Here is a 26,361-nt window from a genome sequence, read left to right on the forward strand (position 1 = left end):
AACATTGTGCCTTTTAACACCTGAAAACATAATTATGGCTTTATTCCTATAATGAAACAAATGACAACCATAAAAATAATCAATTCTTCTAGTTACACCCTCTCAGAGAACAGATTTACTGGATTTTCACAAAGGGTATATTTTCATATTTTCCCAATGAGAGGTAGTGTGAGGTAGTGGTTAGAGATCTAGCCACGAAGTCAGAAAGACTTGGGCTTAAGTCCTGCCTTTCACACATACTGACTATGTGACCCTCTCTCATACCAACTGGACTTGGCAGGGGGAGTTCCCTAAAACAATGAAATCACAGTTTCAAAGACAAAAAACAAAACAAACAAACAAAAACCATTTTCCAGATCCCAGATTAACCATATAGCACTTAGGGTGTAACTAACTCTTTTCTTAAATTGTCTTAATTCACTATGGGTTCTTAACCTAATAATAAGAGCCTGCATGTATATAGCGTTTTACATGTGTTGACTCATTTGATCTCCACAACAATTCTGTGAGGTAAGTGTTATTATCCCCATATTATAGATAAGAAAACTGAGACTTAGAGAGGTTACATGAATTGTGCAGGATTACAAAGCATCTAAGCATCTGAGGCTGGATTTCCATGAACTTTAAATATATATATATATTTGAACTGTATTTCATTACAGCTTTTTGGTAATCCTATGTATTGTATTTTATACATTTAAAAACACTGTTCTTGGAAAAGTTCCATAGACTTCACCAGACTGCCCAAAGAGTCCAGAACACTGCTCTCACATTGTAATATAAATATCTGTAAATATATTCACATAAATATTATCTATTAAAATACAAGTTCCTTAAGCCCAGGGACTGCAGTAACTTTTGGTTTTGTATTCCAAGAACTTAGTACCTAGTGAATAATCTATTCATTTACTGTATCAGTAATATTTCTTGGGGCCCTTTAGTGGTCCCCAAACTATGTAAGATGCTCTAGAAAATGGCAAAAAAAAAAAGAAAAGAAAGAAAGAAAACACAGGCCCTGCCCCCTCTGAGGAATTTGTAGTCAAATAAATCTTACACATAAAGATGCTCAAACTCATAACCCAAGTTTTTTAACAAGAATTTTAAAAAAAAGCCAAGTGGCAAAGAGCCATAACCAGGTCAATGTGGGATGAGGGAGAATGGGAAAGGGAAAGGGGGAGATGGAGGTGTACCTCTTCCTTCTACCCACATACAAGGAAGCTGCCACTAGGAGTGAACAGGTCAAGTAGAAGCTGACATGAGCAGGGGGTAGGAAGGAATGAGTCATCTAGTAACTTGCTGTTTTAATTATCCTCACTAATTGGGTGCTAAGTGCAATTCTTTCTATGCTGAAAAAAATGCAAAGGCTATCAGCACCCTCTAAACTTCAGGAGCCTAGAGCAAAGCCCCAGCTGTTCTGCCCTAGTTTTGACCTTAGTTGTTAGGAATCTGGAGAAGAAATAGCACATCTCCACACTGGCATTTGCTTTTACTTGAGGGACTTTTGTCAGCGTGTACATAAATTTCAAATGTTCACTGTGGAGTCGGTTCTTTCACAGACTTTTTCTTGTGCATCTTTAATTTGCATTTTTTATTTAATGAGTCAGAACCTTGACCATTTCATTTTTATTTGCTGTGCGTACTTTAAAAAAAAAACACCTGAGTTTGTCTGAGTTCTAAACCCGAAACTTTCTTACATAAGAATTATGTCTTCAAAAGGCAGAGCACATTAAAATTATGATCAAGAAATTGTGATAATTCTGAAAGATTCATGACAGACAGTTCTCTATATTCTACTTTAAGCCCAGCCTCTCATGAATTTTCATCAGGTATAGCAGAGTAATCTGCCTCTCATAATGAGGGAGATAACGTATTACAGCCTCAACACTTCAACCTCAGAAGTAGGCCATGATTTTAAAAATTAAAATGATAGGTTTGTAGTCAAAAGACACAGCTCTTTATGGGGGGGTGAAATTATTTTATTTTTCAAAATTCACAGGAGTGAATACTTCAGTTACCAAAAAAAAAAAGCTAAATTAGAAAGCTCACCTTGAAAAGGTTTTTGAAAAGTATTTTGCCCACCCTGAGTATGAAAATGACTTTTAATGAAATTAGTTTTCATGAAGCATAATGAAGACTGGACATCTATGTCACTTTGAAGATTCTTCTTTGTAAGATATGACAGAGAAAAGAAGTTCTCACAAGTTTAGCTGCTTCCCCAGAGACATACCCTACTTTCATTTAGCTACGAAAGATTGAAAAGAAATTTACTGCTCCTATCACTGCCCAACTTGAATTTCCAACCCCAATTGATACCATATTTCTACTTCTGTGGCCAAAGGAAATCATCATAGGTCACCGCTACTGAATACACAGCATCTTCATTATTAACAATGAGAAACATCTCCCTAGACCAGCTAGGCATCTTCAAAAGGAGCAGACAGACAAGCCATCCATTACCTGCATCTAACTTCATGAAGTAGGTTGGCTTTTCGATTACAATGTCACACTTGCCATCTTCAATAGGTTTGAAGCTTAGCTCTGTATATGTTTGTAGTTCAGCAAACCTGAAATGATCAATTATGATATGCTTCAGCTTCTGAGACTCCCATTACAAGCTAGTCACTTACAAGTCTGCAGGAGACAGATTACCTATCTGAGATAGCCAACATTAATTACTCCAATAAAACTAATGAAACAGCTTTGAGGTTACAAGACCCTAAATTACGCTTAATCCAAGGAGTAAACAGCTATTTCCTCTCCAGATGAAGAGTGGAGCAAATTAGAGGTATTCCTTACCCTTCTACATCAACAACTTGGAACTCTAACAAGAATATAGATGGATTCCTTACAGTCATTACAATTTGCATCTAAGTAACTTGATGTTCAACTTTAAGATACAAAATATACAAGAAGATGTAAAATGTAATCTACTGAACAATTAAACTAACCTTAAATTTAAACCAGTGAGTTACATTCTGATGTAACATTGTTTGCAAAATTAAGATTTAAGCAATTTAAGGCTAAGTAGCCTGGAGCCTGACGAGTAAGGGAGGTTTCTCTGAGTCAGAGGTAGAGGAAAAATGAACGTGCCTTAGGGAATACAGTACTGGATTTCAAGTGAGAAAGAATTGGGCTCAAAATCTGCCTCAGACACTTAGTTGGGTGACCGTGAGCAAGGAATGACCAAAATGAATGGATAAAAAAGCATTTGTTAAGCACTTATTATGTGCCTTAGAGCATAAACACAAAGCAAAGGCAGACCCCCACCTCAAGCTAATATTGTATTATACTATACCATATATCATATTTTTATATTATGTGTTATGTTATGTTGTATTACATCATGTTATGTTATCTTATATAATATATTGTTGTTATGTTACATTATATTATATCATGCTATGTTATATTATATCATATTGTGTTGTTACATCATATCATATTGTATTATACATATCATGTTATATCATATATCATAATAATGAAAAATTATACATAAGGAGAATAGTGACTAAGGAAGGGCACTTTGGTTTGGAAAGTAACAGGAATAATGAGTAGAGAGGAGCTGGAAGAGATTGGCACAGCCTTCTCAGGAGCAATGGAAATATTGACTCAGTGATGGTTCCAGAATTACATGTTGTGGGATGAGGAGCTCAGGACCAAGGCCGTGGTGGCAAAATGGCTGGGGTATGGGGCAGCTAGGTGGTGCAGTGCATAGAGCACCAGCTCTGGAGTTAGGAGGACCTGAGTTCAAATGTGACCTCAGACCAAACACTTGACACTTACTAGCTGTGTGACCCTGGGCAAGTCACTTAACCCCAATTGCCTAAAAAAAAATGGCTGGGGTAAAGATGGCCTAGGAATGGGGAATAAAGTGAAGCATGGTTGGGGCCCACCTGAAATAGTCAGCCAGTTACCAATCAGGATAGCAGGAGTTAGGGACTTGAAAGGGTCAGGACCAAGTTCCTTCACCTCTTAATGCCTCAGTTTCCTAAAGTTCCATTTTCTCTGAGAAAGATAGCAACTCAAGATTATCAGGTGCCTCAAGAATATAGCAATGCAGGGACAGCTAGGGGGCACCATGGATAGAGCACTGGCAGTGAAGTCAGGAGGACCTGAGTTCAAATCCAGCCTCAGACACTTGACACTTAACTAGCTATGTGACCCTGGGCAAGTCACTTAACCCCTTGACTAGCCAAAAGAAAAAAAAAAAGAAAAAGAATATAGCAACACATCTCAGCCTGTACTGGGGGGAAAAAAATGGATCATCAGTTCTCTCTTGCAAAGCATTGTCCCAGGTTATATAGCATAATTTCCTTGAATGTAAATGAAGTCTATTTTAGCATAAATAGAAAAGCTATATCAAAAAAAACCCATCATGAGAAACTTACATAACTCATCACAAGAAATCTTTATTTTCAAAAAAATGAATGTGCAGAATACTGAATTGTAATACGACATTTGCCTCACAGCTCTAGATTTGGAAGGGACCTCAGAAATCACCCAGTGCAACCGTCTCATTTTACAAATGAGGAAACTGAGGCCCAGAAATCCAATAGCTTGCCCAAGGTCACAAAAGTACTAAATGGCAGAAGTGGGACTGGAAGCCAGGTCCTCTGACTCCTTATCCAGCTGGCTTTCCACGGCTTGCTAGATGGTATGAGTCAAACTGTGTCCCCAAACACTGCACTTATGAGCCATAGAAAACAGTTGTATCACAGTTTGCCACACACAGATCTTACTATTCTTACTCCAAGATCAATATCATAAACAGACACCACTGCATTCCTTTCACCCCTAGAGACCGTGACACTCATCACTCAGTTACAGAATTCCTTCGGCCTCGGGTTTTATACCCAGAAAGGTGGCTGGATGACAGGAAAATTTTCCTAATCATCCACACTATCTAAAAGGCAAATGGGCTGCCTTGGGATTTCCCCTTACTAGAGATCGTGAAGCAAAACTTAAATGACCACTTGCTGGGGGTCCTGTAGGGAGGATTCTCATCCAGCTACAGGTTGGCTTCCATGGTCTTTGAGGGCCCTTTCAGCTCTGAGATTCTATCTGTGTCCCTCCCAACACTGACAAAGCATGAAGTCACAGATACTCTCCAATGAAATCTAAATGATAAATACTAATCTAATCCTCATTGGTATTTATAATCAGTTAAGTGTTGTTACAGATATTGACCTACCTTGAATTTCTAATAAACTCATGTTTCTTTGGGGTATGATGTGAGAGAGTCTCTTTATAAGTCCGGCTCTGCCTTCTCTAGAAATATGTTAATATCATCCTAATTTAAAATGCCACACCAAAATCTGAGAATATGTCTGCATGGCTGGAAAATAATTTGGAGAAAAAGCTGGTCTCAGATCTAGAAAGAGCTGGGTTTATGTCCTAACTCTGACATGTACTAACTGTGTGACCCTGGGGAGGCCCCTTAACCTCTCAATGCTCTAGGCAACTCTCTCAGGCTGTGAGATGCAGAGAAGGCCCTAACTTGTATTAGGAGGAGGAGTTTCCTCATCTGGAAACAAACATCGGTATCCCTACACTTATGCAATCACAGGCCCAATCCCTATCTCTTTCTCTTTATACTCAAATGCTCAAAAGGACCTGGGATCTCATTAATACAGATGGAGTAGGAGGAGAGTGGATAGATGGATAGATAGATAGATAGATAGATAGATAGATAGATAGATAGATAGATAGATAGATAGATAGATAGACAGACAGACAGACAGACAGACAGACAGATAGATAGACAGACAGACAGATAGACAGACAGACAGACAGACAGATAGACAGACAGACAGACAGATATAGACAGACAGATAGATAGACAGACAGACAGACAGACAGATAGATGGATGGATGGATGAATGGATAGAGAGATAGCTAGACAGATAGATAATCCATGCATGCCTGTCAAGGATATATATCCATAGATAGTTTTTTTTTCACACTTACCAGGACTGTAGAGGGCTTTTACGTTGACCTTCAGATATCAATGTGTCAACATCAAGTTTACAGTGACCTCCTATGTCACCTTTCTGCAGGAAGTTTTCCTTAAATCTGTCTCACAATAAACAAGCATCAGGTTAACTCTCAGTAGCTTCTGGTATGACTTAACACACAGACAAGATCAAAATGTGCACATTCAATTCCATCCAAGGAGCACTGTTAACCACTTAGTGGGTATAAGACCTGCACTGGGTGCTGGGAACACAAAGACACAATGTAAAACCATTCCTGCCCTCAAGAAGCTTATATTCTGCTGAGAGAATAAAACATTTGAACTGATTTGGGGGGGTATTATTTTTAGTTTTTGTGTTTGCTTTTTTTGCTTTTTGGCGAGGTAATCGGGTTAAAAGGAGATCCAAAATCTTTTGGTTTTTTATGGTTTTTGTTAGGCAATGGGGTTAAGTGACGTGCCCAGGGTCACACAGCTAGTCAGCATCATGTGTCTGAGGCCATTAAATTGATTTTTTAAAACCAATTTGTGATTTCCTTGGTGTAGGGTATTCCTAGTGAGAAAGTTCTCATGGGGATCAGCAATTGTTCTGCAACTTACAATATTAGAGTTACTTGGGGCACTTAGAGGTTAAGGGACTTGCCTAGGGTCACACATTAGGTCTGTATTAGAGGTGAGACCTGAAACCTAGCCTTCTTACCTCTCTAAAAATCAATCAACACAACAGAATTTCAGTAGGGAAAGAGCCTAACAAGTAGGGGGATAAGAAAAGGCTTCCCAAGACAAGCCTTGAAGAAAGCCCGGGAGTCTAAGTCAGAGGTCATGAGGAATCACATTCCAGATAAGGGGCAACCTATGCAAAGTCATGGAGATGGGAGAGCGAGCACCAAATTTATAGAAAAGCAGAGAGACAGGTTTGAAAGGAATAGAAGGCATGGAAGTAGATACCAAGTAGTAGATAGATACTCTCAACAATAAATGTATGTACTCCATACAGAATCTCAAAATAGGTGGCTTTGATCTCCAACCCCATAAGATATTTGTGTCAAGCAAAGTTGACAGGCTCCCTATCACCTCCAGGATCAAATACAAATTTGGCCGTTTGGCCAAAGTGTGGCATTCAAAGCCCCTCATAACCCAGACCCCTCCTACCTTTCCAGGCTTCTTACACCTTACTTTTCTATACGCACTCTTTGATCTAGTGACACCTGCCTCCACAAACAAGGCACTCACTCCATCTTTCATCTCTCGGCTCCAGGCATTTTCTCTAGCCATCCTCCATGCCTGGAATGTCCCCCTCCCCCACTGCTCCCACTACTGACCTCCCTTGCTTCAAGTCTTAACTAAATTTCCACCTTCTACAGCAAGCCTTCCTCAATATCTCTAAATTCCAGTACCTTCCCTCAACCGTTATTCCTTCCACACCTCAACTTTCCCCATTGCCATTTTCATATACTGTGGGTTGGCATAGAGGGATGGGGAAGCTGCAGCCTGAAAGCCACATGTAGCCCTCTAGGTCCTCTAGTGCCCTCTGACCGAGTCCAAGTTTTACGGAACAAATCCTTTTATTAAAGGAATTTGTTCTATGAAGTTTGGACTCAGTTTTACAGAACAAGTCCTTTTATCAAGGGGATTTGTTCTGTGAAGTTTGGACTCGGTCAAAGGGCCGCACTTGAGGACCTAGAGAGCCATGTGTAGCCTTGAGACCACAGGCTCCCCACCCCTCAAAGAAATTGAATGGGAATTTTTGGAGAGTTTTGCAGAAGCTGAAGACAACATATGAAGGCCAGCAGACAACACAGAAAAAGTTTAGCAACTCAGAAGTGCATAAAATGTATGTTTAGTATTATATAATATCAACCCAAATTTTACAATAAAGTACTATAAACACCCCATAAAAGAAAAAGAAAAAATTCAGACTTCTCTGGTACAAAGGAAGGGCCAAAATATTTTATGCAGATTTTCCAGATCAAGGGGGCACTACATCTCTAACCCCCATGATGTGGAAGGGATAACAGTATTATTTCCCATTTAGATAGCTTGCTTTGCACCTATTTGTTTGCAGGTTGTTATCTCCTGTTAGATTGTAAGTTCCTTGAAGCAAGGGACTGCCTTTCACCTCATTTTGTATCCCCAGCACTTAGCACAGTGCCTAGAACATAGTAGGTATTTAATAAATGTTTATGGGTTGATTGATTGGGTCTATCAGAACTTAGAGGAGCCATAAAAGTACCTGTCATGATTTCTCTTCACCCGTCTTAGATCAATGTATAAGTTTGATACTCTGCAGTACTGAAGGTAGCGTGAGCAAACTAGCCACGAATCACCCTGAAGGAATAAACAAGAAACAAGAAGGGCCATTTCTCAGTCTCAAAGGATATGCCAAAGCAGCTTTCACAGAAATAAAGTCAAGCTATCAACAAATACATTTTAAAATGCTACAAATCACTAATAATTAGAGAAATTCACAACTCTGAAGTTTTTCATGAGATACATCTCCCTAATTTCCATAGGAGAAAGAACTCATGCCATTTTGGTGGTACAGAATTCAGGAACTCTCAAACTTTTTCTGTTGGAGACCTCTTTAGCACTTCTTAAACTGTGGGTCATGACCCCATATGGGGTCGTATAATATCTGGCCCACCACTTCAGAAGATGCCATTCAAAATAAGGTCTGTTGCTTACTATAACAGACCTGTTGCTAGTCTCTCTGGCCAAAGTATGGCAACATTACTATTACTAACACAAAGCTAATTCAGGCCCTGCAGGAGCCAGCTCAGTCTTGTGCTATGATTATTCATTTAGGGGAACTACTATTGAACTATTCCAAATTGCTGGGGGGGAAGAGAGGGAGTAGAGCTTTATAATTTCATATAATTTGAATTAATTTAGTTCAGGATTTTTTTTTAATTTTACAATCCCTCCAAGAGATAACGGGAGACATCTTGGGTTAATTATTTAACTTCTCTGCGGCTCCATTCCCTAATATGTAGATATGAAAATATTAGACTCCATGACCTCTGAGGTCCTTTCCAGCTCTAAGGCTGGGCTCCTGGGATCTGATGGGGGCACAAACCCCAAGCTGGGAATCAGGAGATTTAAATATTACCTTACCAAATTTGGAAGCCTGGGCCCAACCTCCACAAACTGATGAATCAATGACTCTGGGTGACCCATTCAATAGCCATGGACAAAATGAGAGAACATTGCCTGTTCCCAGACTACTTCAGAGGGAAATTATAAAGATAAATCATAATAAAATCCCTGAACATGTTTTAATATTCTCCAGAAGGAAGAAGCTCCTTAAATCCAAAGCATTATCAATGTGATCAATGTCTCAAGGATCTGTGTTTTGGGTGTAGGAATTCCCTCCCATTTCCACAGAGTACAACCCAACTATCATTAATTAAATAGGTTCAGAAAGTAAACCACTCCATGCAGTCTCTATGGCTACTGTGTATGTGGGTTGGAAAAGGGAGACTGAGGGAGTTTTAGTGGGAGATTTTTATACAAATTAAAGAAATATTCATATCAACAACTCCTTCTTTATATCGTAAGGATACACTCCACAGGATAATCTATGATTTTTCTTAAAAAATGGAATTCAGATGGTTTTTGAAATGAAGAAAAATATAGGTTTTTAAAGACAAAAATACCTACTGTTTCCATAGGTTGGCAGAGGGTCCGTAATTCATGCAGGTGCTCCTTTGCATAACCAAAATCTGCTTGTTTCCAGAATATCTCCTGAGCTGATTCAATGGTATTAGTCCTAATTTTTTTAAAAGTTCAGAATATTTATCCTTTTTATAAAAATATATTTAATTTTTATTTTTCTAATTCCTAAAGTTAAAAGATACCTAATAGTGATCATGAAGATAAGAATAAAGCCTTATCAAATACTCGTGGCTTCATAATAAAATCTAAAGTAGAAATGAATGAATTACACCCTGGAACCTAAGATAACAGGCTGCTAATTAGTACAATTTTACTTCATTAACTTAATAGGTTTTTAAAAGATTTTTATACTTAATTTTCCCTTTAGAACTGGTACAGAGCTAGTGTTTTATCTTCCAGAGTATTACAGAGAGGAAAGTCTCCATAAGGCCATTGTTTTTGCCCCTAGGAACCCACAAGAATATCAAGGCTGGGGGATAGAGGAAACCAGATTTATTAACATGTGGGTCAGCTTTTGCAGCTATCTTGCAAAGTTTCTGAAACATAACAGGTACTTAATAAATACTCAATTATTGATTGGTTAGGTATCTAGGGAAACAGATACAGTAAGAGAAAAAAAATACAAGATTTTAAAAACAAAAAGGAATGAGAGAGAGAGAAAAACTTACCATCCCATATCCACATAACTACAAACAGGATAGCCAAACCGAGCCTCTGGCCTGCACAATTTCTCATAGCCCCAGCAGGATTCAAGATGCTTTAAATGTTTCTGAAATAGAAACAGAACCATGATTTTTCACATACTGTTAGAATCTTCTACTAACATTCAAATCCCATTTGGATGCAAGCTGTTTAAAAAAAATCAATTTCTCATAACTAAATAAGAGATTAAAAGGATCATAAAAGATAAAATGAACAATTCTGATTACAGGAAATTTTCAGTTTTCCACAAACAAAACTAAGACAGTCAAAATTAGAATGAAGTAGGTAAAAGGGGGAAAATTTTGTGGCAAGTTTCTCTGATAAAAGTCTCATATCCAAGATACAGAAGGAATGGATTCAAATATATAAAAATAAAAGCAGAAGAAATCCAAGCTATCAACAAATATATGAAAAATTCTACAAATCACTAATAGAGAAGTTCAAATGAACAGAATTCCAAGGTTCCGCACGACACATATAAGATTGGCAAAGGTGACCAGAAATGAAAATGATCATTATTGGAGAGGCCATGAGAGGGCAAGCGCATTAATGCACTGTCGGTGGAGCTGGGAATTGGTCTAGGAAGAAATTTGGAACTGCACCTAAAAAGTCACTAAACTGTGTGTTGACCCAGGGATACCGCTGCTGGGTCCATAGACTTCCTAGGCACCAGGCACTGTCCTAAGTGAGAGGGCTACAAAGACAAAAACCTAGAGTTTCTACCCTAGAGGAGATTGAGTTCTTCTAGACTCATTTTAAGAAAAGAAATACCATCAATATCAAGACTAGGGTCTTAGAAATAAAGGCTGCACATTCTCCATGTTAAAAAGTTGAAAAAAGTTATTTGAAAGAAACCTGCTCTGACCCAAACATGCCGCTCACTGCTAGACATGTGCCCCAAGGAGGTCAAAAATAGAAAAGTCCTATACACATTAAAATATTTATAGCAGAACTTTTTGAAGGGGAAAAAATCAGAAACAAAGAAGATGCCCATAAACCGGGGCAATGGAGAAACAAAGTGTGATATATGAATGTAGCAGAATACTAGCACAGCCTAAGAAATGATGAATACAAAAAACTCAAAGACATATGGGAAGGCTTACAGGAAGGGAGACAAGCAGATCCAGAAGAACACAATGAATATGATTGTGTAAATGGACAGAACAAAAAAAGTGCTGTGTAATCTGTGATCAAGCTCGGCCCGAAGAAGAAAGGAGAAAATGTATCACTCTCCCTTTTTTGCAGAAGGGGGGGACTATGGGTTTAGAGTACTGTATACCCTGTTAGACTTAATTGCTGTGTTGGTTAGTTTTGCTGAACTGTTACCTGCCCCCCTCTCCTTTTAAAAAATATTCTTTGTTACAAGCAATAGCTGGGGGAGGGGGGGAGAAGGATATATTTGGAAATGAAGGTAATTTAAAAACAAAAAAAGTCAATACAAAAGAAATTATTCTTTCAAATGAAATGTGCTCAGATTATTTTCATCACCATCCCCCCCCAAAAAAATGTTCATTACTTGGTTTGCTAACAGATACCATCACACCTGTAGCCCCTTAGGCCAATTTAAAAGGAATTTCGTGATGTAGACTAACAAAAATGGCCCCTGGGATGGGCAGACTAGCCCTAAATTCAGTCCACAGACATTCTTTTCCAGCTGTACTTGCAGGATTCCCCTGCTTTCCCTGTGAAAAGGAAAGAAAAGATAGACCTGTAATCAAATCCAAGAAATCAGCGACTCCACTGATGAGCAAGGCCAACATTGGTTCCAAAAGAGAAGCATGAGCTTGCTGCTGGAAAACACGTGGGCTACCCCTTGTCCATGAGTTTAGATGGCAGCTGTCCTGCTGGCTCACAGGCGGGATCCTTCTCGATTCCCAGGCAGCCCTTCCCCACCTCATTTCCTGTGCTAACAAGCCTGGGAAGGGAAGCCTTACAATGCTCAGCTTTGATCTTTCTGGCAATGAAACAATGTCTTCATGGGCTCCAAACAGAGTCATTTCCAACACCACTAAAACAGAAAGAAGACAGCCGCAGTTGCCATCTTAATTACGTGGACACTACCAAAAACTCGAACACTGAGGCCAAGGGTTTGAAGGAAGCTTCAGAGAGATGCGGGAGACTCCTCAGTCGCTTCAGTGAAGATCTCTTCCTTCAAAGTGACACATTTTGCCTCCTTTGCAAAGCACAGAAATCATGTTTTGACAGTGAATGCCATTGCAGGCTTTCTGAAAATCTGTGTATTGGATGGTTTGGGGCTGTTTTGTTTTTTTTTTTTTAAAGTTGAAAGATGGCCCATGGAGCACTGACTTGGAGTCAGTAACAACCTAGCTTCCAATCCTATTTTAACTGTTTAATCCCCATGGGACTTAAGACAAGTCAAATCACCTCGTTAGGGTCCAGTTTCCTCCTCTTCAAAATGAGAGTTGGACTAGATGGCCCCTTCAAGGTCTAGATTTATGATCCTTCCCTTCCATCATCATTTGCTGTATTTATTTACTGGGCACTGGATCTATGCATGTGGGTAATGGATATATTCATGCACTTATTAAGCACTCTCTAAGTGCATTTTGAAAGCCAGTGTACCTTAGTAAGATAAAAAGTTGGAATCCAGAAGGCCTGGATTCAGATCATAGGATCGTAGATTTAGAGACAGAAAGGATCTTAGAGGCCAGAGTCCAACCCATGAGGAAACTGAGGCCTGAAAAGGTAAATGGCTTGTCCACAGTCACATGGGTAGTAAGTGTCAAAGTCAGAATTCGAACACAGGCACTTTGACTCCAAATTCAACTCTCTTTCCACTGAACCCCCCTCTGCCTCTCAAGTCCTACCTCTCATGAATAAATGTGTGGCCATGGGGATGTCATTCAATGTCTCAGTGCCTAGCAACCATCCAGCACTCCAAACTTCAGAGGAGTTATTGTTATGCATTGGGGAAAGGTGTTTTTTAATCCAAAGTCTAGACGGCACAGTGGATAGAGTGCTAGGTGGAGTCAGGAAGCCTCATCTTTATGAGTTCAAATCTGGCCTCAGACACTTACTAGCTTGGTGACCCTGGGAAAGTCACTCAACCCTGTTTGCCTCAGTTTCCTCATCTGTCAAATGAGCTGGAGAAGGAAATGGCAAACCACTCTAGTATCTCTGCCGAGAAAACCCCAAACGGGATCACAGAGAGTTGGACATGATCAAAACAACTCCGCAACGACCCACATCAACCAAATTACAGTCACAGCCCCTCAACCACCTCCAAAGTACATTTTGCTATCAATAAAGTAGGGGTAATAACACTTAACCTCATAGGTTTATTTTGAAGATCAAATGATGTGATGTGCGCAAAGTGCTTTGCAAACCTTAAAGTGCTACATGCGTCAGTTATTACTTTCATGTACCTCATAATGGAAAAGAAATAGAGTAAGAGCTTGGTAATTTAAAAGCATCCATTGAAGTCTAAGGAATAACTCACTTGGGGCAGGTGATGCACTTCATCCCCGAGGACAAAAAACCAGCAGGCCTTGAAACCAAAAACAGTAAACGACGTGAAACAACATCTTTCTATAAACAAGCAAGAGGGGGGAAAGACCTACTTTATAAGGACATCGTGGGTCTTTGTCACAGACTGCAGCAAGATGCCTATTGTTGTGGAGAAAGTAAGGAATGTGCTCTTCGGGCAAGTGAAGGCTCCAGTAGGTAGATGACAATGCCCCCGGAAGGTCTTTCAGGTGAGAAGTTTCTTGGTTGCTCCCCAGAATGTCATGAAGCAGCACCCCAAACACAAGTAGCCTTAGCATCGTAACCAGGGAAGAAAGCCTGCCATTCAAATGGAAATACATCATTAATTCACTTCCCTCAGTTCTACTAAAGGGCATCGATGAAGGACTGGATTTGGAGTCAAAGGGCCCAGGTTCCTATCTTCGCTATCACCTAAAGCCTCGGAGACAAAGTTTCCCCAAGAGAGGAGATTGGATGAGAAGACCATAAAGGTCCCTCCTAACTCCAGAGCTGGAATTCTATGATCATCATGAGTCATCCTCTGTATCACATCCTTTAAGAGTGGGTGTCCCCCAGGGGCCTTGGTGTGAGTCCTCTTCTCTCTCCACACCTTTCTTACTAATGTCATCCGCTCCCAAGGCTTTGTTATCATCTCTATCAGCATATCAAGACCCAGTCTTCTCTCCCAAGTTCCAGTCCCCATCACCAAGTTCTTATTAGACATTTCAAACTACGTGCCCTGGAGACATCTCAAATTCAACACGTTCAAAACAGAACTAATTCCTTTTCCCCAAAACCCACCTCCTCTTCTGAAATTCCTACATCCTTCAAGGGTCCAACAATACTTCTAGTCTCCCAAATTCACAACCTTGGTATCATCATATATAGCTTGTTTTCTTATATATTTTTGCATACTGTCTCACCCATAAGAGTATAAGCTCCATGAGGGCAGGGACTGTTTCTGCCTCTTTTTGTATCCCCAGTGCCTAGTGCAGTGCCTGGCACGTAGTAGGATTTGATAAATGTTTACTGAATTGAATAGAATAGAATCCTCAGCTCCTCGTTCTCTCTCATCCCGTATATCTAACCAGTTGCCTACCCTTATCATTTCTACCTTCCCAACATCTTTTATATCCATCCCAGAGATGGGAAACCTGTGTCTCAAGGCCACATGTGGCCCTCTAGGTCCTCAAGTTCAGCCCTTTGACTGAATCCAAACTTCACAGAACGTGTGAACATATCAAGTTTGAATTCGGTCCAAGGGCCACACTTGAGGACCTAGAGGGCCACATGTGGCCTCAAGCCTGCAGGTTCCCCACCCCTGATATTCCCTTTGTCTCCATTTATAGACAGCATGCTAGGCAAGGCCTTAATAACCTCTCACCTGAATTACTGTAATAGGCTCATAATTGGTCTCTCTTCCGCATCTCTCCCCACTCTAATCTTCCCTCAGCACAGTCGCCAAAGGCGTTATTGCCCAAGGGGCAGGTCTGACCATGTGTCATTATTGTACTCAATAAGCTCCAGGGGTTGCCAATACCTCTATTATCCAACACTGGCCTGCCTTTCCAGACTCTTGACATGTTACTTCCCTTCAGAACTTTTTTTTTAAGCTAGGCAATGAGATTAAGTGACTTGCCCAGGGTCACACAGCTTGTAAGTGTTATGTGTCTGAGGTCAGATTTGAACTCGGGTCCTCCTGAATCCAGGGCCGGTGCTCTATCCATTGTGCCACCTACCTGCCCCTCCCCTTCAGAACTTTTCACAAGCCTAGCCAGACTGGTCTTTGTCTTCCTCATACATGACACTCCATTTTCAATCTCCAAGCCCTTGCACTTGCTGGCCCCCCATGCCTGGAATACACTGGCTTCGCACCTCTGCCTTTTTCAAATCTCTAATTTCCTCAGAAACTAAGTTCAAGGGGCAGCTCGGTGGCCCAGTGGATAGAGCACTGGCCCTGAAGTCAGGAGGACCTGAGTTCAAATCCGGCCTCAGACCAAACACTTGACACTTACTAGCTGTGTGACCCTGGGCAAGTCACTAATTGCCTACTATGTCTTCCACTTCTTCTTACCCCCCCAAAAAAAATTCCGTTGCATGATACCTTTTCCTCCACTTCTTTCCCAACTTGCCTATTTATAATGAGTTGCAGACTACTCATATCAATTATATGCTTTTCCAAAACCTTCCAAACACTACCCCTCATCCTGAGCAGCAGACTATAAAGCTCAATTTGTCTCATTTGTAACCATCCAAGAGAATTTCTCAATAGCTGGAACCTTTGCATATATCAAATACAGTATATGCTCCACAAGGACCTTATTCCAGATTCACTTTTTAAAAAATTAAATGTCATTTTCTTATTACAAAGATCCACCTTCTCTCTCTCCCACAGATTCACTTTCCTACTTTTTTTGCCCTCTTTTCTCATAGAGAAAGAATGTTTTTGCCAGGACACCCGTGCCATATTGTGTTGGAGGGGAAGGGAATTCAATTCACCACTGATTTTAATATTAGCCTTCACTAATATTGGGGGAAAGTAGATTTTAGAAGGATGCTGACATGTTTAGGCTAGCCCAGAAGGTCATCTTATCACAAATGCACAGGGGAAGTCCAGTATTGACCTGAAGTCAACAGTGGTTACCTCATTTCCTCTCCTCTGTGGCTCAGAGGGCTTAGGGTACCATAGAGAGCCAAAAGGGAAGGCAATCTAGGCTGGTTTTCATTAATGTCTTTAATTGGAACTGTCACCTTAGTATGGTCTGATTATAATTTTACAAATTGACTCTATTAATAATGACAAATTTTTTAAAAAGTTATTTTACCAACTTAATCTCAGAAGTTCAGAAGCTGCCGGTGATGTTTTTAAGACTCTAAAACCTATGAAGAAAGAAATACAATAGTATGAAAGATGGGTTAAGTTTTTCATTTCGGTAACTATGGGGTAGTGGGAAGGACACTGATTTTGGAGTAAAGGCCAACTCACGACGACCTGTGCCATTTTGGTCAGGTCATGTCAACTATCTGGGCCTCAGTTTCCTCATCTAAAAATCAGGAAGTCAGACAAAATGACCTCTGAGGTCCCATCTAGTTCCAAACCTATGATCTTATGAGCTCATGAAAAATGCCTTTTTCCCCAGTCATTTCCAGTCATATCAACTCTTCAAGACCCCATCTGGGGTTTTCTTGGAAAAGATCCTGTAGTGGTTTGCCATTTCCTTCTCTAGCTCATTTTTCAGATGACGAAACTGAGGCAAACAGGGTTAAGTGACTTGCCCAAGGTCACACAGCTCTTAAGCATCTGAGGCAGGAGTCGAACTCATAAAGATGAGTTTTCCTGACTCTAAGGCTGGCCCTTTATCTACTGCACCAACTAGCTGCCCTTAATGCCATTAATATGCATTAAAGAACATTTTTAAATTAATGCTATGATTAAAACTTATTTGAAGAGAAATGACTTTTCTTTTTGAAAATTTTCTTTTATTTTCATTATGAACTTGACAGACATCAGCAAACATGAAGAACAAAACCCTATGACACCATGAACCTCCATCCTGCACAGCTTTCATTTCAATATGCTAAATTTAACTCTGTTAAATAACTTCTTTTGACCTTATGAGATAGCTATCACATCAGCCACAGATGGGAGGCTGGAAGGGGCTTAGAAGCCAGTTAGGCTAAACCTCTCATTCCACAATTGAGGAAACTGAGGTCAAAGGACCTGAAATGATTTGTCTACAATTACACAGGTAGTAAAAAAGGGTCCAAAGTAGGATTTGAACCCAGGACATTTGACTCCAGTCACCACTGCTCTATCCGGTATTTCCCAAATACATACAGTACTATAAATATCCAACTTTCAGATGAGAATGATGTGTGTGTGTGTGTGTGTGTGTGTGTGTGTGTGTGTGTGTGTGTGTGTGTGTGTGTGTGTGTAATTGGATTGCTTACCATCTCAGGGAGAGGAGAGGAGACGTATCGAATTTGGAACTCAAAACTTAAAAAAAAATTTAAGAAATTGTTTTAACATGTAGAAAATATATACATATATCATATATACATATATATACATATATATGTACACACAGATAGATGTATAATTCTAGGGTTTATGAAGGATTTTATATATCTCATCCATTTCACTTGATCCTGACAATATCACTGTGAGACAGGCACTACAGATTTGATTGTCCTCATTTTACAAAAGAAGAAACTGAGGCTCAGAGTTTATGTGGCTTGTCCTAGGTTACCCAGCTTATAAATGTCAGAGGTGAATTTGAATCCAAGTCTGAGACCACAACACCAAGCCCTAATGATCCTCCCAAATAATGAGCAGTTTTGTTTCAGGCTCATCCTCAGAATGTGACTCTATGAATCTCATGTTTTACCCGAATTGGTAACCCGCACTCGGTCCTCACTGCCATGTGGCAAGCCTGTTACTCATTTCTCATTGATTCCCCACCACATTTCCAAAAGTCATCATTTTAAACTTTCTCCTTTTCCCTCAAGCCCCACAATGTCCCTCAGCAGATGACCTCACTGTCTTTACTGCAAAACTAAGACTAGCCAAGTAGTACAGTGTAGAGAACAATAAATTTGGAGTCAGAGGACCTGGGTTCAAATCCTGACTAAACCACTTACCACCTGTGTGACTGGGCCAGTCAAATAACCTTTCTAAGCCACAGTTCCTCCTCTGTAAAATGGGAGTAATAATAGCCCTTACCTCACACAGCTCTTGTAAGGATCAAATATGTTTTCAAAGCACTTTGCCAACTTAAAGCACTATGTAGAGATCCCCCCAAACCTCATCACAGTCATAATGGTTTGGTTTTTATTTTGATCCAGATTCATGGTCAGGTCATTCAACCTCACATTCCTCTTCTGTAAAATGGGGATAATAGTTGTGATGATCAAACGAGATAACATTTGTAAAACACTTTGCAAACCATAAAGCATCATATACATGTGTGGGGAACTCCCACCACCAATGGAGACAGTTATGCAACTCACAGTCTCAGCAACTTGCCTGGTTTAAGTGACTTTTATCCAGGCCACATAGCTAGAATGTGTTCTCAGGCAAGACTTGAACCCAAATCTTCCTAACTCTGAGACTATGCCTTCTCTAAAGTCAGAATGTTTGTCCAAATTCGTTCCCCCCTTGACTGTTCTGACCCTAACAAAATCCACAAATTAAAGGAGTTCCCTATGGAAGTTCAGTGCTGAGGTCATGGGAGAAAAGCAGAGAAGCTTGATCAGAACCTTGGCTCTCTGCCTGGGACATGTACCCACGAGTCCTAGGCAGAAGAAGCTGGCTGCTGCTGAAAAAGTGGGCCCTGGGGTGCCTGGCAGCCTTCCTTCAAAGAGTCCACAGGGCTGGGAAGAGATTTTTCCCGGTAGGTTGGGGAATGGCTCAGGAGCTGTTTGGAGAAGGGCCACTGTTCTCTGGTTTGTCCTAAGTGTTCATGCCATCCATGTTTCCCTAAGTGTTACTTCCACAGGAGCTGTGGAAAGGGGAAAAGGCTGCAAGGAGAAAGAGGGGGGAGAATTAGGGGGAAAAGAGAGAGAAGCAAGAGTGTACAGAAGCATACAACTGAGACAGTACCCACCTTACTGGGCTACCCTGGGAGCAAGCCCGTTACAGTTGAAAAACAACCGAAACACCCGATTTATGTGGTTCTACCTGGGTGACATTAGGCAAGTTACTAACATCTCTGGGCCTTGGTTCTCTGCGAAAATAAATGGGTTAAACTAGATTACCTCTCAGGTTCATTCCACCCCTAAATTTAAGATCCTAAGACCTCCAGAAAAATAGAAAGCATATGCAAAGAGACAGCAACCAAGGCCAGCTAATTCCCTCTCAAACATCACTCCAGCCAACCCCCCTCCTTCTCCCTTGCTCCTACAATGAAATAGAGTCCCATTGATGGTCAAAAGAGACACTACTGGTGATGAACAGAGGATGTCCAAATTTCCCACAATCCTCCCCCACCCTCCCTGTCTGTCTCTGTCTCCTCTCTCTTTCCCGTCTTCCCTCTCCTCCCTCTCTCTTCTCTCCCGTCCAATGCTGAGAACCCTTTCTCACGCTCAGGTCCTGCCCTTGACACCCGGCCAAAGCAGCCTCCCTTCAGAGCGCCAGCCAAAAACCGGGACCTAGTTAGGGAACGGGAGGAAAGCAGACCTCGGGCCAGCCCTCCTCGGGTCCCCAGGGTACCACTGGTCCCGTCTTAGCTGGGGAGCCTTGGCAAGTGCGAAGGCGGTCCTGGAAACGGAACAACCCGGAGCCCATGCCACCGGCCAGGCAGGATGGGAGCCGGGCCCCCAAGGCCCCTTTCCGCGCAGCTCCCAGACGGAATAGCGTGAGACGGGCGGGAGAGATGCCCTGGGCAGAGTCCGGGAGGGGACAAGGTGCAGCTGGGAGCCTGCGCGTCCAGCAGGACGCGCCAGCCCTTTGCGCTCCGTGCGCCCGAGCCTAGCCGAGCCCGGCCGGCCAGTCGGAAAGCTGGGGAACTGGGAGGGAGAAGCGGCGGCCGCAGGCTGGAGGAGGAGGGGAAGGAGAGATGGGCGCACTCCGTCCGGCAGCCAGCGAGAATCGCAAGAGCCCGAGCCAAGCTCCGGCGAGCCCTGGCGAGCCCTGGAGAGACCTTGTCAGAGGCGCAGGGCTGCGGAGAGCCGCGGGGCTAGCGCGTCCCACCTGGAGCCCAAGGACCGGCGGCGGCGGCGGCGGCGGCGGCGGCGGCGGCGGAGGAGGAGGAGGAGGAGGCGGCGCCTTGGGCTAGCTCTTGAGGAGGAGGAGGTAGTGGTGTAGGTGGAGAAAGAGGAGGAGGAGGGAGTCGTCATAACCGGCGCCGGGAGCTCACCGGAAACCTCAGGCGCCCAGGGCCCAGAGCCGGGCCAGGGGGCGCCCAGGAGCCGTCCGCGCCACCTTCCTGGAGAGTGCGTCGGGTCCGCCTTCCCTGTGCCCAGCCCCGGGGAAGGCAGGATGGCGGGCGGCCAGGCCAGGCCGCCGCCAGCTGCTGCTTGTCCTGCCCGAGATCCTGGGCAGCGGGGCAGCACCCCCGCCCACAGTGGGTTTGTTCTGAGAAGCTCACAGAGAGCATTCCTGGAGCTGGAAGCGAGATCCCAAGTTTAACCTAGCCTAGCTCCTCTCTCTTTCTTCCCCTGGTCTCCGCCCCGCCCACAACTTGAGGGATAGGGAATAGGGAGCGCCTCGCCCAGTCGTTTCTTCTCTCCTCACCCTCTACCTCCTCTCTAGGTTTTTTATACTCTTTAACCTCGGTGATCTTTTTTTAAAAAGAGCCAATCATCGTATCTTTGCCACCGCGTCATTCATATTTTTTCCCATCTTGTTTTATACCTTTCCAAGTATATTGGTTTAATTTGGCCTGAAATAATTTAGTTGTGATTCAATTCATCGGATCATAGGATGGATGGTAGCAGGTGTAGAGCTGGGAAGGACCTGAAAAAGCCATTGTGAACAAGCCCTTAAATTTTATGGATGAGGAAAATAAGGCCCAAGGAAACGGAAGGGATTTGCCCAGGGTCAGGCATCCAGCAAGGAAGGAACTCGAACTCAGGTCCAGCGTGTGATGTACCACACCACCTCCACCAACTCTGTACACCTTGAGATAGAGAAACAAAAAAGACAGAACCTGCCTTCAAGGAGTGGGGATACACCATGTACATATAGAAAAATAAGCAATTTCAAGAAAAGAACAGTAAGGGAGGAGAGTGATCAGGAACGTACCCCTGGCACATGATCGTTGCTCTAATGGACGCTAGGGATTCTCAAAGACTAGAATGCATACCAGCATCTGGAGACCACCACAAGACTGACAGATGGGAAGGTCAGTTAACAACACAAGCATTTTTTAAGAACCTTCTATGTGCCAAGCACAGAAGGGAAAGCCAGCTGACTCAGGGCATAGAGTGAGAGAAGTCAGGATAGAGTCAGGAAGACCTGAGTTCAAATATGATCTCAGGCACTTACTAGCAGAGTGACCCTGGACAGTCACTGGGCACTCTCTATTTGCTTTCATCCACTGGAGAAAGAACTGCAAACCATTCCAATATCTTTGCCAAGAAAGCCCCATGGACAATATGGTCCACAGGTTCATGAAGGGTCTGAGATGATGCACTGCGCTAAGTGCTAGAGATACAAAGAAAAGTAAAAAAACCAGCCCCTGTGCTCAAGGAGCTCACAGTCTAACAGGAGAGACATGTAAATGCCTATTACAAACAAGATACATACAGGATAAAGTGAAGAAAATCTCAGAGAAAAGGTACTAGTATTAAGAGGGATTGGAAAAGGTTTGCAGGAAACTCAAAGTGGAAATGTGGTTGAATAATGAAAAATTAAACATCCATGCATCTTGGTAATAACTTACAACCAAAAGTTTTACTTGCCATCTGTTTCATTCCTGTCACCAGCCACATCACACCCCCAGCTTTAAACTGAAATCCTAGAGAATGGAAGCTCCTCATACTGACAATTTTGCCAATTAGGTTTTTTGTTTGTTTGGGGAAGGGGCAAGCTTGTTCACCAGGCGTTCCCTTTGCCAACAAAACCACAAATCACAATTTCCCATGCTCAATAGAGGTTAAATCCTATTATAGCAAACGTAATGATACATGCTAGCAAACGTTAGCTCTTCACAGGTAGGGATGGTTTCATATAGCCACTACCTAGCACAGTGCCCATCATGTGGTTGGTGTTTAGTAAGCGCTGATTGTTGTTTAATACACTTCTAACCCCAAGCCAACCTAAATAAGTTAGAGGCTGTGGGAAATAATTCCAGGAATGTGAAGTAATTGCCAGAGCCCTTTAGATCTCCTAAAGGAGGGCCTGACTTAGAGAAAAAACTATGTTAAAAGCTCATGGTTTATTTGATACTCTAATCCAATTTCAGTGCCACTCAATATAAAGATAGCAAAAAGACAAATACATTTTTTTTGCATTTTCCCAACTTACTTGCCACAATACTACTTTTAGCAAATACAAGAAACGTACTGCAGTTTTCCTGTCAAATGGTCCAAAATGGATTTTTCTTTCAATCCTGAACTTAAACTGGTTTTCCATTTGGCTATATGCTGAGATACTTTTTGGCATAAAGACCATGCACAGAGATTTCTTAAAATAAAGCAGAATACATCGCACACTGGGAATACAAGAAGTATGTTTTAAATGGTTGCATGTTTCTAGTGATTATAGGATCATAGATGTTGAGATGAAAGGCCTCTAAAGTCCATCAAATTAAATGTCCATATTTTATAGGTGAGGAAACTGATGCCAAATTAGTGACTTGTCCAGGGTCACACAGTTTGCCACCTAACTGAAGTCAATGTGAAAACCACTATAGAACTTCAGAAACAGCAATTCACATTTGCTTTGCATTTTATATAATCCCATTGGATCCTCACGATTTTGCAAGGTAACGTGGGCCAGGAACTATTTTCCCCATAAAGAAATTTCTTATTTTTTTTATAGCGATTTTCTCCCAATTACATGTAAAAAGTTTCAATATTCATTTTTAAAATTTTAAGTTCCAAATTCTCTCCCTCCCTCCCTGAGATGGTAAACAATCTGATAGAGGTTATAGGTTATACATGTGTAACTATGAGTCATTCTGTGGAAGAAACCTAGAACCAAAAAAAAAAAGTGAAAAATAGTATGAGTTGGTCTGCATTCAGACTCTGTCACTTCTTTCTCTGGAGGTGGATAGCATTTTTCATCATGAGTCCTTTGGGACTGTCTTGGATCATTGTATTGCTGAGACTAGCTAAGTCATTCACACTTGTTGATAGAATAATATTGCTGTTATCGTATAAAACATTCTCCTGGTTCTAATCACTTCACTTTGCATCGGTTCATGTAAGTCTTTTCCAGGTTTTTCTGAAATCATCCTGCTCATCATTTCTTATACACAATAGTACTCCATCACAGTCATCTACCACAATTAATCCAGCCATTCCCTAGCCAGGCACCCCTCATTTTCTAATTCTTTGCCACCAAAAAGAGCTGCTATAAATATTTTTGCAATAAAGGCTCTTTTCCTTTTTTTTATTATTACTATTATTTTTTAATTGTAGTGGCATTGCTGGATCAAAGGGTATGCAGTTCCATAGCCTTTCCGGTGTAGTTACAAATTTCCTCCAGAATGGCTGGATCAATTTACAACACCACCAATAGAACATTAGCACCCCAATTTTCTCACATCCCCTTCAACATGTCATTATCTTTTTCTGTTATAATTAGCAATCTGACAGATGTAGGGTGGTACTTCAGAGCTGTTTAATTTGAATTTCTCTAATCAATGGTGATTTACAGAATTCTTTCCATATGACTAAAGACAGCTTTAATTCACAAAGAAATTTCTAAGGCCGAAATGAAATGATCTGCCCAAAGTCATCCAGAGAACGTGTAAAATTTGGCCTGGAGCCCAGCTGCTCTGTGTCTAGGAACCGTATTCTAACGGTCCAATAACCAACTCTCCACACCTTGACAATTCCAAACCTTCTCAGTTCTCCTCAAGCTTTCCACCCATCCTCTCCGCTTGCCCTCAAGTTGATGTTTATTGGACTCTGTCTTAAACTAATGGAAGGACATGGTTAAGAGTCACAGAGAACAGACAATGTAGGTTGTGAACTAACTGTATTGTGGGAGCAAATTTCCAAACTGATGAGATCACACATATGTCTAAGTATCTTTTAAAGATCCTAGGGAACAGGAGAAATGTCTCAGGCCTACAGAGGGGCAAGTTTTGTTTTGTAAAACTTCACCAAAAAAAAGGCCTGTTTTGCAAACAAACATGCAAATGATAGGTATATGAGGTACTGGTTTTGATTCCTAGCAAAATTCTAAAATTTATTATAACGGACAGTTTGTAAACAACTAGAAAGTAAAGATGTGATCACTAAGACTCAGCCTGGCTTCACCAAGACCACAGCTTGCCACTTGGCATGATAAGCAAGATGGTGGTTGTACAAAACTCTTCAACCTCAAAACCTCCAAAGAGAAACTCTGTTCCAGAGACAGATTAGTTACATCAGATTCCACAAGAATCCTTCCCTCCTCCTACCCTCTCACACACAGAAGGTAAAGAACTCATGAATTAATACCAAGAGACTTTAATATTTAGAATTCTCCTTATCACACCTTGACTTCCAGCACAGCTACCATAGCAGCAAACCCAGGCAGACTTGTAACCAGGAGCCCAGCTGTAGGAATGACTCTGCCTGAACACCACAATACTCCCATTCCCCCACTGGCACTGATTCTGCTAGACCAGGGGCGGGGAATCTGCAGCCTTGACGCCCCACGTGGATTTCTAGATCTGTAAGTGCAGCCTTTTAACTGAATCCAAATCTGAAAAGGGCGCACTTAAGGATCTAGGCCACCTGTGGCCTCAAACTGCAAGTTCCCCACCTGCTGCTAGGCTAAAAAATATGGGACGCATAGAGCAACCCTTTGAGCCAAAAACTAGAGAGAAAGTGTTGGGGCCTGATGGAAAGGGGGCTGGAAAACAGTCTTAAGACCAGTCCTCTCCTCCCCACCCTCCACCTCCTCCCCCACCGACCCCCTGGAGGTTACTCAAGGTGGAACTAGGCTTGGTGAGCCCTATAGTCCCCAACCTATGGAAGCTAAAAGCTAGTAGCCAGGCCTTGGGGGTCTGTGCCCTATAGAAAGGGGGGTGCCAAAGAATGAGTGATGAGGAATACAAAAGAACAAACAAAAGAGATCAAAAGAGGAAAAGAGAAATCCTGAGATAAAAGGAAAATGACAATGATCAACACTGTCTTTATGAAATCACAGAAGAGTTTTTTAAAGAATGAAAATCAAAAACAACCTTTGACATAATTGCTTCTGGAATACAGAAGAAAAATAACCAAAAAAAAGTTTAATATCAGTGTTTTACAAAATAAAAATATTTCCTGTGTTTTAGTGCTACAAAGGTCTTCAAAATTCAAAATACAAAATGGCACACAAGCAGATAAACCAACAGAAAGAATGATCTTACAAACAGAAAGAAAAAATATAAAACCTCAAAGAGAAACTTAAAATATTTTTAAATAAATACTGACGGAAGGAAGGAAGGAAGAAAATGAACGTGAAGGAAAATGAACTAATCTCGCCTGGACGCTAACAAGCATTTTAGAGCGCTTTAAGACTGGCAGAGCGCTCTACCTATGTCATCTTACTTGATCCTTATTTGCCTGATGAAAAGCTGAATCCAATGGACTCCACATAACAGCCAAAATTAAAGTTCAAAACAAAATTCATAAAAAACTAGTAATCAGCCCAGACCAGATATTAAAGCTCTCAACATCTACTTTAAAAACACAATTAGCAAAATTAGTTAATCTGAAGACAGTAAAAGTGAAGCTCTCCAAAGAAAAAGCCATGAGAAAATGATCAAGTTCAAAACAAAAAACAAACCCTGAATTGGAGGAAAATTTTGAAGAGAAGCAAAAGGAAATATTGAAACACATGCTTTCTACACAAGCAAACTGGCTTTGGAGACAGCAGG

The 26,361-nt window shown here is 41.5% G+C and overlaps 1 protein-coding gene across 2 annotated transcripts in view; it reads right to left on the reverse strand.

Annotated features, from left to right (window-relative positions):
* EOGT (EGF domain specific O-linked N-acetylglucosamine transferase) overlaps positions 1-20,593 on the reverse strand; it is a 45,248-nt gene extending 24,655 nt beyond the window's left edge. The window contains exons 1-9 of one of the 2 annotated variants that reach the window (XM_021007565.2): positions 20,529-20,593; positions 19,444-19,563; positions 16,663-16,717; positions 13,933-14,155; positions 10,318-10,418; positions 9,635-9,743; positions 8,208-8,302; positions 5,971-6,075; positions 2,458-2,564 (exon numbers count right to left, since the gene is read on the reverse strand). In XM_021007565.2, coding sequence (XP_020863224.1) covers positions 2,458-2,564; positions 5,971-6,075; positions 8,208-8,302; positions 9,635-9,743; positions 10,318-10,418; positions 13,933-14,136 — 721 coding nt within the window. In that variant the 5' untranslated portion in view covers positions 14,137-14,155; positions 16,663-16,717; positions 19,444-19,563; positions 20,529-20,593. The remainder of the gene's footprint in view (positions 1-2,457; positions 2,565-5,970; positions 6,076-8,207; positions 8,303-9,634; positions 9,744-10,317; positions 10,419-13,932; positions 14,156-16,662; positions 16,718-19,443; positions 19,564-20,528) is intronic. The other variant, XM_021007568.2, reaches the window with a different exon arrangement.
* Positions 20,594-26,361: the final 5,768 nt, after the last annotated feature.

The sequence above is a fragment of the Phascolarctos cinereus genome, unplaced genomic scaffold (genome assembly GCF_003287225.1).
Source record: "Phascolarctos cinereus isolate Bilbo 61053 unplaced genomic scaffold, phaCin_HiC Scaffold_4;HRSCAF=312, whole genome shotgun sequence".
Taxonomy (NCBI): domain Eukaryota; kingdom Metazoa; phylum Chordata; class Mammalia; order Diprotodontia; family Phascolarctidae; genus Phascolarctos; species Phascolarctos cinereus.